This window comes from Pantherophis guttatus, chromosome 7 (assembly GCF_059756535.1).
Source record: "Pantherophis guttatus breed Tessera chromosome 7, ASM5975653v1, whole genome shotgun sequence".
NCBI lineage: Eukaryota > Metazoa > Chordata > Lepidosauria > Squamata > Colubridae > Pantherophis > Pantherophis guttatus.
Window position 1 is genome coordinate 54,608,772 of NC_142069.1, and position 13,052 is coordinate 54,621,823.

At 43.5% G+C, this 13,052-nt stretch overlaps 1 protein-coding gene across 1 annotated transcript in view; it reads right to left on the reverse strand.

The window, feature by feature from the left end:
- The window catches only part of ARID2 (AT-rich interaction domain 2), a 279,055-nt gene that overhangs the window by 29,091 nt on the left and 236,912 nt on the right, over positions 1–13,052 (reverse strand). The window contains exons 17-18 of the mRNA XM_060694701.2: positions 1,268–1,406; positions 34–119 (exon numbers count right to left, since the gene is read on the reverse strand). Of these exons, the coding sequence (XP_060550684.1) occupies positions 34–119; positions 1,268–1,406 (225 nt within the window). The remainder of the gene's footprint in view (positions 1–33; positions 120–1,267; positions 1,407–13,052) is intronic.

A 13,052-nucleotide genomic window follows, 5' to 3' on the forward strand; every position in this document is an offset into this window, starting at 1 on the left:
CTATTTATTATTAAGGGAGTTTACACATCTTACTTTGTGGAAGGTTTTGAACTTCCTACTTGTCCATGTTCATCTTGCTTTAATCCCGCAAGGAGAGCATCTCGTGAGCAATGCTTATCCTGTTTGAGAAAGAGAAAGTAGCATTATTACATCATACTGAAATTAATTAAATCTGACTGGTGAATTTGTATAACCACTAGGGATTATACACATCCAAATGAATGAGTGAAGACTGTACCTGAATGGACAGCATCAGAGGAGATTCTGTATACTGTCCAATCAATATGGATAATCAGCAACATAAATCAAAGACAGTGAATTTTTAAAAGTCATTTTGTACATTAGGTTAATAATACACATAGCTTTGTTATTTTACTGAAAAATGAAAATAATAGGCGTTAGATGATTTTGGAAAACAATCTTCTAGCTAATTGCAGAATACTTGAAAATCCTGCATTTACTGGAAACATTTGATATGTTATGTCACTATTAGCAGTTTAAAAAACTTAGATACAACTATATTTTAATCTCATATCAGAAGGAACTGATTGTCCAATTGTACACAGTTGTAGATCTCAATAAAGTCAAAGGAGACTATTCTCAGGTAAGTGGGATTACATTCAGAGAGAAATTTAATAGCATTCATATCTTCAGCACAAGCTTTTATTAATAATAAATTATCAACTGTAATTAGACTCTATTCTTATAAAGTATTAACCATTTAATATTTTTTTAGTATTTTAAAAATCTTGTTCTTGCTTTGATTCTCTATACAGTATTTGTACCAGATACCAATAGAAAGTAAATACCGGTATCATTTTCCTCTCAAATAGCCTAAAAATTCAAAATGAAAATCTCATTCCAGAGTCTTTCACTAGTGTACAAAACATATGTACATAATTCTTACATAATACTGTGTTTTACAATAATCCTGTCTTATTTTCTCCTTCAAAATACTATATGACTGATAGAATTGACCGAGAAATCCAATACTTCCTTTTATTACTCAATTCATTCCTTTTGACATTGTTCCTAAACAGCAATTACCATGGACCAGTAGGCTACTTTTAGTTTAGTACAAACTCTTTCCAGATATTTATCGAGACTCGGATGTTTGTTATTCCTATTTCTAAAAATAAGAAGCCCAATAAAATTTTATACCAAATATCTGGCTCTTCTTCAGCACTCCAGAAATTTCTAAAACACACTTTTTTATTTATATAAAAATTGTCTATAAAACCCTAGAAAAGGAATGGAAAATTTCTACCTGTAGGTGGGTAATGAAGGAAAACCTTTGTCTCTGGAAAGGTTCACAGCCCTCCCACAAACACTGTCCAGGATAGACATCTTTTCCTCCATGCTCAGTTGCAGCATGGTAGAAAACTTGGGATGGTGTCTGAAACCACCTGGAAAATGGAAAGGATTTTAATTTTGCAGAAAACAGTGTATTCTTTTGCAATCAATTTTTTATCTAGTTATTACTTATAAATCATCAAAAACAAAAGTTATTTAAAAGTGGCAAACTAAAATTATTCAAGGGTTCTATTTACATTTTCAAGAGCTACCTGCACAAGATTTCTATAAAGGAAAAGGCAGCCATTACACAAATATATAAATAAATGGAAATGAAATATTTTATATATTTTTATTAGGTAGTAGCTTATAAAGACTTCCCATATCACCATGACAGTATTAAAAGCTTGTAGCACTGATTAGTTGTCAGGTCCACCATTGTGTCCTGCCTTTCTGTTGGAAAGTGGGGGAGAAGGCTTGCTGGCATTTTCGCATGCTTTTGCTTTAACTGCTTGGGAATTAGGGAGGGGGGATTGTCTTTGGAGATGGAGCAGATTCCCTTCCAGCCGGTTCCAGCCTGATTTCAAGGTCGTTGTGCCCTAAGGGTGAACTGTTGTCTGCCTAGCAGTTCAGCATTCTCAAAACAACCTTGCAGCATCACATTGGCTGCTGGTGGACTGGTTAAGGGGATTGGGATGTGGTGGCTCAGTGTCTACGATGCTGAGTTTGTCAATCAGGTCGGCAATTCAGTGGTTTGAATCCCTAGCACCGTGTAACAGAGTGAGCTCCCGTTACTTGTCCCTGCAATGCCAATCTAGCAGTTCAAAAGCATATAAAAAATGCAAGTAGAAAAATAGGGATCACTTAGGTGGGAAGGTAACAGCGCTCCGTGCGCCTTCGGCATTTAGTCATGCCGGCCACATGACCGTGGAGATGTCTTCGGACAGTGCTGGCTCTTTGGCTTAGAAACGGAGATGAGAACTGTCCCCAGAGCCAGAAACGACTAACACGCATGTGTGGGGGAACCTTTACCTTTTTAAGGTTTGCTATGTGCTTCACACGGGACTTTTCAGATTCCATCTTGCTTTCCTGCAATCACTTTCTCTCAATAAGAGTTCTTTTGATTCAACTTAATGGATTCAAGAGTCTTACTTTCCTGAGACAGCAGCTTGGTCAGGTCCTTACATTAGGCAGAATCTGGAAAGTTGGTCAACCCGGAGAGACACACCACCCTATCATGGATACCATGCACACGATGTCAGCTCAAGACAGCGACCAGGAGGAAGGTGACTGTTGGGGGAAGCTTCATCCAGACCTCCGCCTGGGCTGGACCTCTCTGAGTGTACAGAGGAGGTGGAGAGCCTGGGAGACTATCAAGACCCAGGTGGTCCATTGGAGTTGGAAAGAAGGAAGACTGGGAAGGAAGAACCAAAGGGGTTACCATCACCCAAGGTAGCCAAGGCAAGAAAGGCAACCAGAGCTGAAAGAGCTTGAGAATGAGGTAGAGGAAGGCGGAGAACCCGACCATGCTAACCTAATGAAGCAAGCCATGCAGTTCATGATGAATGCCTTCCAAACCCTGAAGGCATGTGAGGCACATGCCACAGCTGCTACTAGCGAGTCCCAGCAAATCCAAGAGGAGAAAGATCGGGAATGAGCCCCGGCACTAGATACCAGAGTGGGTGTTTCAGAAACCCTGGCTGCTGCCTCAACCATCGCAGCTGCCCAAGTGGGAACTGTCCAAGCAAAGCAAAGCAAGGACCCGGAAGAGCCCACCCCTTGGTGTGAAGTTCGATGGAGACTCCCAGCGTTGGGATTCTTCCTGGCCCATATTGACATACATGCAAGAATATGGGCAGGAGATCCCTACTGAGGGTGCCAGGATGAGAATCATCATCCTGGCACTGGAAGGCTGCAGCCCACTGGATGGTGACCCTCCACAACATGAATGGACCAGAGCTAAGAAACTTATGTTGGTGTATTGTTAGCAGTTCAAAGACCTCCAGGTGATTGCAAAGTGAGAGACCACATCAAAACCCTGCATCAAAGTCACAGAGTGGTGGTGGAGTACACTGAGGAATTCCGTGACCTGGCATGCCAACTTAACGACTGGCCGGAGGATAACCTCATCAGTTGTTTCAACGATTGGCTGAACGATGACCTGTACAACACCTGCGTCTTGAGGAAAGCCCGTGCCACCTTTCATGACAGGTACATCCTGGTCAAAGAGGTGGAGATTGATCAAGCATGCAACAACTACCACTCGACCTGACCATGGAAGAAATTATCCCTGGAGCAGAGAGAAGTGGTGAAACAAGAAAACCTGCAAGCATGCTCCAGGGCACCTGGGAAAAGCCACCAAGGCCCTGCAGCGGGCCAGGGAAACAGCACTGATGGGAGTGGAGGTCAAGTTCACCCGATCGCCAAAACAAGATGAGGGAACTCCAGCCCCACCAGCTGACAGTCACAGGCTGACTGACACTGATGACCCCCTGGTAACTGGCCCGGTCACACCAGTGACACTTCCCATAGAGCCTCAGGTTTCCAAGCCTCAGGTTTAAAAGCCACATTTGCAGGCTCTGCTAGACTCAGGCTGCACTAGATGCCTGGTTAACCCAACCCTGGTTGAAAAATTGAGGTGGCTGAAAGTACCCATCACATTTTGCCAACTAGATGGATTGGCAGCAGGAAGCATCCCAGCGACATTTGTTACCGAATCTATAGAAATGCGGATGGGGGCTCACATAGAAACATTAAGCATCATAGTGGCCCCAGGGATGGAACGGCCCCTGGTATTGGGGCTGGAGTAGCTGAAGAAGTGGAATCCTTACGTTAACTGGAGAAGGGGGCTGCTAAAAATCCAAACGAGTCGGCCTCCCCGAGTGCAAGTTGGAATCTGGAAGGCAGCCTCCCCATGGTGGGAGATTGGGGCAGTAGTGCTGGGATGAGAAAAGGACCTCCCCACTATCCCCAAAGAGTACCGGAACCTAGTAGAGGTGTTAAGGGAAAAGATGAACTTGTCCCTCACCCTTGATAGATTGTGCTATAGAAATCCTTCCAATGGCTAAATTGTCTAAACCAAAACTGTATTCAATGACCCCTAGGGAGTTGTTCATTGACAAAAACCTTGCCCGTGGATTCATTCAACTGGCCCGACTCTAGGTGGCAGCTCCTGTCCTGTTCTGTGAAAAGGACAGGATGCTTTGTCTATGTTTGTGTAAAAAACATCTACCCCTCCCCCGATGAAAACATGCTAGCTGATTTGGCCAAGGGCAAAATATTCACCAAACTGGACCTATGAGAAGTCTACTATTGTGTGAGAATTAGGGAGTGGGATGAGTGGAAGACCGCATTCAACTGCTCTTTGGGATGCTTCCAATTTAAAGTCCTCCCATTCGGCCTCCAGGGCACCCCAGCAGTGTTTATGCAGTTAATAAATGAGTCTTACACTAGCACCTGTATAAGAGAGTACTGGTGTAGCTAGACGACATTTTAATCTACACCAAAACAAAGGCGGAACATGTGAAACTAGTGAGGGCTGTAGGTTATAGAGAAAGAAAACTGTAGGCCACCAAACTGTATGCCAAACTTTACAAGTATGAATATCACCAGAGAATGATAAGACTATTTAAGTTATTGCAACTCACATGAAGGCATTGAAATGGACCCTCCAAAAGTCCAAGTGGTGCCTGAACCAGAAAGCAACTACCATGTTTCTCCAAAAATAAGACCCAATTTTATTTTATTTTGGGCTTGAAAATAAGCACTCGGGCTTATTTTCAGGGAGATCTTACATTTTTGACATGCAGGAGGCGGCGAATGCAGGGACTGACAGGAGTGGGAGCGCAGCTGCCACTGGTCCCACCCTCTGCTTGCACGCGACTGCAACGACCCAAGCTTTTGGCATGCCTTGGCCTCCACCCACCCTGCCTACTGACCCAGCTGCTGCAGGGACATTTCTCGGCTGTAGCGGGCACTGTGGCTGCCCATGCTACTGCTGGCCTTGCAGTGGCTCTTTGCCTTCCTGGCAGGGCAGGTGGAGGCAGGGGCATGCCGAGAGCTTGGCCCTGATTGAGGCTGCGGGTAAGCAGACAGTGAAATGGAGAAGAGGGGGCTGGCGATAGTTGTCCAAACATTTTTCACCCAGAGAGAGTCTGCCTCTTTCCTCTTGTTAGAAATGAAAAGTAGCTTGGATCAGCTCACCCTGGGATGCCTAAAATAACTTCCACTTCAGGGAAATGCCCGAAAGGGAGGTGCGATTGTTGCATGGCGGGCAAAAAAGGGGTACACGGGGCAGGAGTGGGAGGAGAGAACCGAGCACTTGACTGAGAAAGTTGCATAATGAAGGTCTCATTTGTTAATCAAGTCCCATTTTTCTTATGGTGGGTGCGACAGAAATCGGTAAGGGGAGGCTGCCTAGAGCAGCGGTGTCAAACTCGATTTCATTGAGGGCTGCATCAGGGATGTGTTTGACCTCTGAGGGCCGGTGGTGGTGGTCGGAGTCTGGCATGGTAATGGTGGGCGTGGGTGGGCGGGTGTGGCCATAGTGGGTGTTTAACACAGGCTCAATATGCATTCTTCCCTTCTTTCTTTCCACAGTTCTTTACTATAACCATTTTCCTATCTTTTCTACCAGATATTACAGGCAAACATTTATTACTTATTCTTCATATTCCACTAAATGTTTTATTTCTAAATTTATATCCTACGGTTTAATACTAAATTGCTTTTCCAAGCAGAAAAGCTATTTATATTATTGTGTTGTGGTCCGCCAGCGGCCTGCGGAGCTGGCAGCAGAGTTGGACAGTGAGGAGGTTGGGGAGGAACATGGACCAGTCCTGGAGTCTGGGGAAGGCTCGGACGAGGGCTCTGCGCCAGAGGCAGAGAGGGGGCCAGGGCCACCTGGGAGTTATGTGCTGCCTCTGGAGCCTCCAGAGTCGGACATCAGTGAGGCAGAGGAACAGGGGGAGCATGTTCCCAGTGCGTGCATGTGCAGAGCTGCCAGAAGGCAAGAACAGTTAAGAAAAAAGGGACAACTCGGGAGTAGGGCTTGGAGATGATTGGCCCCTCCCATAAAACATAAAGGAGGAGCAAAGGCACGTGAGCCTTTGCAGGAAGCAACTTTGTTCGTTCTGGTCAGTTTAAATTCTGAAACTCCATTTTGACTCTGCTCCGTGTGGCCTTGCAAAATTAATTGCCAATTAGGTCTTTGGCAGTGTGTCAAGGGAGATAAAGGTGGATGCTTATCAGCTTTATCCTGAAGGGCTGTGGCAGACTTCTGTCGGACTCTTTACAAACTATTTGTGACTCATTGTCAGCCTCCACCTTTACTGCTTTGGCTGCCACAGTAACGGGAGGGGGGACAGCTAGGTAGCATGGGGGGGGGAAGCGTGCTGGAGGAATCAAAAGCAATACTTAAGCTACCGGACTATATCTTTGAAGCTGCTATCGGGTCAACGGTCAGGGCATTCCTGATTGATGACGCTGCCAGACGTGTGCTTTCACCTGACCCCTGGGAGACCTTTGGATTGGATGATTTACGGTGGACAGTGGGAAGGGATGCTTTCTATATGCAATTTTCGCGCTTTTTGCCTCATATTCTGCTTTTCCTTGGTTGCGATCACTTCATTTTCTAGTAAAAGTACCTTTCTCTATAAACAATGGAGTTTGGGTCATTCTTTCCTGGACTGTGAAGGAAACACACCTGACACTCATTACAGGTTGTGAATGAACAGAATTCCCAGCCGTTGAAATAAAAAGCCTTGGTAGTACAGTGGTCTATAGCACCCTGTTATTAAGACCAGCTGCTTGCAATTACTGCAGGTTCGAATCTCGCCAGGCTCAAGGTTGACTCAGCCTTCCATCCTTTCTAAGGTAGGTAAATTGAGGACCCGGTTGTGGGGGCAATAAGCTGACTTTGTATAAATATACAAAAGGATGAAGGCTATTGCTTAGCGCACTGTAAGCCGCCCTGAGTCTCCAGAGAAGGGTGGCATATAAATCAAATAAAAAAAAAAAGAGGGTTTTTGGGACTAATCGTGTGCTTTTACTGTCTCAGGAAGCCTACATCAGAACACTATTGTATTTTTATTATTCAACTAATAATAAAAATAAAATAGCATAAATAATATGATAATACAAGATCTAAGAGCAGAGGTAAATTTCCAGGACAGTAATTAGAAATGGCTGTCAATTATAGAGAATAGAATATAGAATACAAAATACAGAATAGATTGTTGATTGTAGATTAAATGGACCTACAGTATGTAAAATCTGGCATTAAACTGTATTATTAACATAGGATGTTGCTTGTTTTCTATTCAGATCAGGCACTTACTTGAGGCCACATAATTGCAATCCAGTCCAAGACAGTCCCCCTGCAGCATTATCCCAGCCTAAAATGGGCCACATGGAGGCCCTGGGTGGCCCTGCTGTGACCCGTTTTTGGCCTCCACTGCCTCCTGCAGTAATCTCCTGGCAGAAAACACGTGCGGCACCCCATGGCCCATTTTGGCCGGAAGAGACACAGCAGGCAGGTCCTTTCCAGGCCGGGCTGTGGGCCAGATTTAAGCATCCTACGGGCCAGATCTGGCCCACGGGCTTTGAGTTTGACACCCCTGGCCTAGAGCAAGCTCATGAGCCTTTTGTCCCTTCCTCATTTTGGAAACACCTTTCCACGTTCCCCATCCTCCTTGACTCCAAGGAGAAAAAGGGGGTCAAAGCTTTTTTTACCCCCACTTGATCCAGGCTTCTCCTGGGCGGGCTCCAGATTCCCCCCTAGGGAGGGGAGACAGCTTGCTCTCCCTGGTCTCTTTAGTCCGGCCCCAAATCTGAGGCCGAAAAGAGGGCGGACAGAGGGGTCTCCCTCTGGAGACTGCTGGCTCCTTTCAAACTTTTCCCATCACACTCTCTTATCTTGCTACTGGTATAAGCAACTAGCAGTAGGAAGAAAACAGAAGGGGCCACAGGAGCGCCTGCACCAAGACACACACATTTCTGTATTTTCTACCCTTATGCACCATAGATCAGTCCCAGGTTTTCACACCCTCGCAGCGGGCTTCAGATGAGCCCCCCTTGCCCACCCTCCCCGCAACAAGTGGCAAACAAGTGTGTGTGCTTGTCTATAGCTCCTGTTTCATTCATAGGCTTCCCCGGAAGCACAGATGCTTAAGGAGAGGCAGGCAGCAAAATTGGAGAATGAGAGGGGCACCCAGATGTGAGTGGCAAGCAGAATTCACACGAGGCATCTTCTCACTGCACTGAAAATATGCAACAATTGCTGTATCTTTCACTGGCCGGGTTGTGTATCTATTTGCTGACAACCTTCAAATTGCACTCTTCTCGCACGGGAAGAGGTCCGTTACACACACACGCACACACGCACACAATGTATATACTTAATGAAAAATGAAAAGATATGCACAAGAATCAAGAGGCTTTCTCTCTCTTCACCCACCCCAGCACTCAGCAGTACGCTGCTACACGTAGATAGGAACAGGGCTTTTTTCCCCAGTCCCTTCTGCAAAGGAGACACAACACATGCTAAACATTCAATTGCTATATCCCACTGCAATCGAACCTGGTGCTTCCTTCCCAAGCCGTTATTCTCTCTCCCAAGGGATCCCCTTAAAGAAAATAGAGTGAGCGGTGGGATAGATTATTTCCGTCTGCCCCTCTCATCTGACATCCTAAATCTTTGTTGCGGCACCCTTTTTCATCCCTTCCCCAGCATTCCTGGGGAAGTGTCAAGAATTCCCTGGCCCTGGCTCACCAGCAGTGGGGCAGAACGCCACAAATCACTCATCCCCACCCTGGTTTATCAATCTGTGGGTGACCGTTGATTGCCTTCTTTATTTCCTGGCTACTTCGGTCTCCTTCCTGCCCCCTTCCATTCCCAAAGCCCTTCAAGAATTGGAGGGGGGGAGAAAGAACCCGGGTGAGGAAGGCGCCCCGCAAACGATGAAGGCACCCTCTTCATTCGCTTGCTCTTTTGTTCCTCTTTCACTCTCACACTTAGGGTTTTAGGAAAGATGCTCCCCATGACCCACCTACTTCTTGACCACTTCAGAGTTATCGGGCACTTTCCCCAGATTACTTCCATTTCCTTCACTTGATGTTTTAGGAGTGATTTGCTCCGTTCCCAGGCACCCCGTAGGCAAAAGGAGACTTACGTGGTGCGTTGGGCACACCTAACCTGAATGCATTTCCTTGAGGGAGGCAAGGTGCCTTTTGAAGTATGGACTGACCACAAGAATTTAAGAGGCACTAAAAACCCGGGGGACTTCTGGTGGCACCGCAGGCGCCGAGGACGCTCTTTTTTTGAGCGCCAGCCCCGCGATCTCGTAAAGCCGCTAGAACAGCACAAATAATCTGTCTAGTGGCTTGAAAACTTTCTCCCCAGGAAAAGGGGAGGAAGAGAGTAGATGGGCGTAGGTAGAGCTCCCCAAGGAGCCCCAGGAACAATTCTGGGGCTTGAAGGCTGAGAGCTCCCTGGAAGCCCGACAGAGCTCCGGATCCAGGACGTTTCTGCTTCAAGCAGAAGATGCCGCGCCCACCCTTGCAAACAACACTTGGAATAAACATCATTCGGAAGCAGGCTGAGCAAACTCAGGAGAGATTAGATCTGCAAGTACTGAACTTTAACTCCAAATGTGTATTACTTCCTTCTGACTTATTAAGGGAGAAAGTGAAACCAAGATGGCGATTGAGCTTTAATGGGGCATGAAAGCGAAAGTTAAAAAGGAAACTTTCTTTTAGTATTGGCAGCCCCTGTTCAAAATTAGAGATTTGTGGTTTGTTTGTTTTTTTAAAAAAGGAGAAGATTAGAGATTACAGCAGTGATCCTTAAAAAAAAAAAAAGGACTGATATTATTTAAAGACTGATTTCTGGATTTGGTGGATTTACAGTTCTGGCAGTTGACTGAATTGAAATTGGAAACTAAAAATGGCTTCAAAACAAATTAAGGCTATTGTCCCCAAAAGTGCTAGGACTTCACCAGCTCAAACGTCCAGATTGCAATTTCTCTCTGTTCCAACGGAACCAACAATATTAACATTTGAAATGTTGCAGGAAGCCCTCAAAACACAAGCCTCTGTTACAGAAACAAAAATTGCTTCAATGTTTCAGGAGCAAACTCAAGAAGTTGCTGAAGAAATTGCACAGGTCAAAGAGACTATTCAAAAATGAAACCAAGAAATTAGAGAAGATATTATTATGGCAGTACAAGGATTGGCAGGACAAATTGAAGCAATAGATGAAAAAGTGGAAGAAATTAAGCAGTCTAATGAGAACTTGGAAAATAAAATGGGGGAGGTCCAGGACAAGATGGAAAGAGCAGAGGCGGATGTGATAATGATACAATATAGAGACATGGAATTTGCTTTGAGAATAAGAGGCCTCAAGGAAAATAAGCAAGAGAATTTGAGAGAGATCTTTTCAGAAGCATTTGCACAGATAATGGAAGATCAAAAAGCAAATTTTGAATGGCAAATTGACAAAATTTATTGTGTCAATTCATGGGTGGCCAGACAGAAACATCTACCAAGAGACATTGTAGTTTATTTTACAACAAGGAGATTACGCAATGAAATCCTACAAGTCACTTTTAAAAATAAACTTCAAGTGCAGGGGCAGGAGGTTTAAACACTGAAAGAAATTCCCCCCAAAATGTTGAGAGCCAGAAAGGATTATGCCTTTCTGGTGGAAGAACTGAGATACCGTCAGATACAGTACAGATGGGAAGTTCCAGCTGGTCTAGTGGTGAATTATTCAGGAGAAAGATACCGTCTCAATTCAGTGTGGAAGGCAAGAGATTTCTATACCAATGTATTAAAGGCTGGATGCCCTCAGCCCCAGGAAGCTAGAAGGAAGACGGAAATAGAGGGGGCAAGAAAGGGGGAGAAAGAAGAATTGTTGGTACAGGCCCAAAAGGGTGATTTGATTATTCAAGAAGAATTAATACAATTTTCGACTACTGTCCAAGCTTTGGAGATAGAAGAACCTAAAGATTAAAGACAGACTCGAGCGGCAGCCAAGCGTCAAGAAGAATTAAGAGAGCAGCAACTTCAAATGATTCAAGATACTACAAAAACAGCAGTGGGAGGAGCAAGGCCAAAAAGTAAAATGCATGGAGATTTCCAGCAGATGCTCCAAGTGCTTCAGGGGGCCAAGAATGGCAACTAGATTTTTGACCTGGAATGTTAATGGCCTAAATTCACCACAAAAGAGGAGAAAAATATTTCATTATTTGAAACAGTTTAAAAATGATGTAATTTGTTTACAAGAGACTCAGATCAGAAGTAAAGATCAAAAATACTTAATAAATCCAAGGTTAGGTATACATTTTGTTGCATCTGCTCCCGAGAAGAAGAATGGTATAGTTATATACCTAAAAAAAGACTTAATTGCCAAATTAATTGAAGCAGATGATCAAGGAAGATTTATAGCAATTGAACTTTTAATAAAAGGAGAAAAAATACTTTTAATTGGAGTCTACGCACCGAACCAACAACAGGAAAAAATTTATAAGCTTTTACATTCCAAGTTATTACAATGGGACTATAAATCATGTATTTTGTTGGGTGATTGGAATGGAGTTTTGGACACTAAAAAAGATAAGAAGGGGCTCTTGCAGAATATTTCAACGCATGCCAGATTGCCAAAATCGTTTTTTGAAATGATGGAGGATATGGAACTGAGAGATACCTGGCAAGAGAGAAACCCCGAAGAAAAAGACTTTACCTTTTTTTCTGATAGACATCAATCTTTCTCAAGGGTTGATTTTATATTAATTACAAATGATTTCTTTTCCAGAGTGAAGAAGACGAAGATTTGTCCAAGAGTTTTAACAGATCATAGTCCAGTCTGGATGGAATTAGAGTATGGAAGGGGATCTAAGAGGTCTTGGAGGTTAAATGAAAATCTGTTCAGATATGAGGAAAATGTAAAAGAATGTAATTCTTTTCTTATGAAAGCATTTTTTATTATAAATATGCATAAGGGTACATCTATGGAAATGGTTTGGGATGCAAGCAAAGCATATATGAGAGGCATTTTGATATATTTAAATAATAATTTAAATAATAAATATAGATGCAAACAGGAAAAAAAGGAAGGACTTAGAAGAGGAAATCAGAAAAAAAGAACAAGCTTTGATATTGAATCCAGCAGATAAGAAAATAAAAGAGGCAATTAATTTATTGCGAGGGAATTTAATATGTTAATGGCAGATCAGGTCGCAATTAATTTGCAATATGCTAAACATAATATTTTTTGTAATACTAATAAACCAGGGAGGTGGTTAGCATATTTGTTAAGGAAAAAACAAAAGTCACGGACCATAGAGAAAATAGAATATAAAGGTAAAGAGGTTTATCAGCAAAATATGATTAAAAAGCATTTTTAGAATTTTAAACAAGGTTGTATGCTGGTGATAAAATTCAAGGTACAGATATAGATAGATATTTACAGAAAGAGATTATTCCTACGATTACAAAAGAGCAAAGGGAGGGTTTAAATCAACCAATAACCACTGAGGAGATTATGTTTGCAATTAAGCAGTTGAAAGTGGGTAAAGCTCCTGGGACGGATGGTTTGACAGCTGCTTATTATAAACATTTGCAGTTAGAAATGGTGGGACCACTTAAAGAATTATTTACTAATATACAATCTGGAGGAGATGTACCCCCATCTTGGAGGACAGCTTATACTTCTTTGATTCCAAAAGGAGGAGCAAGACCACACTCAGCCAAAAAACTAT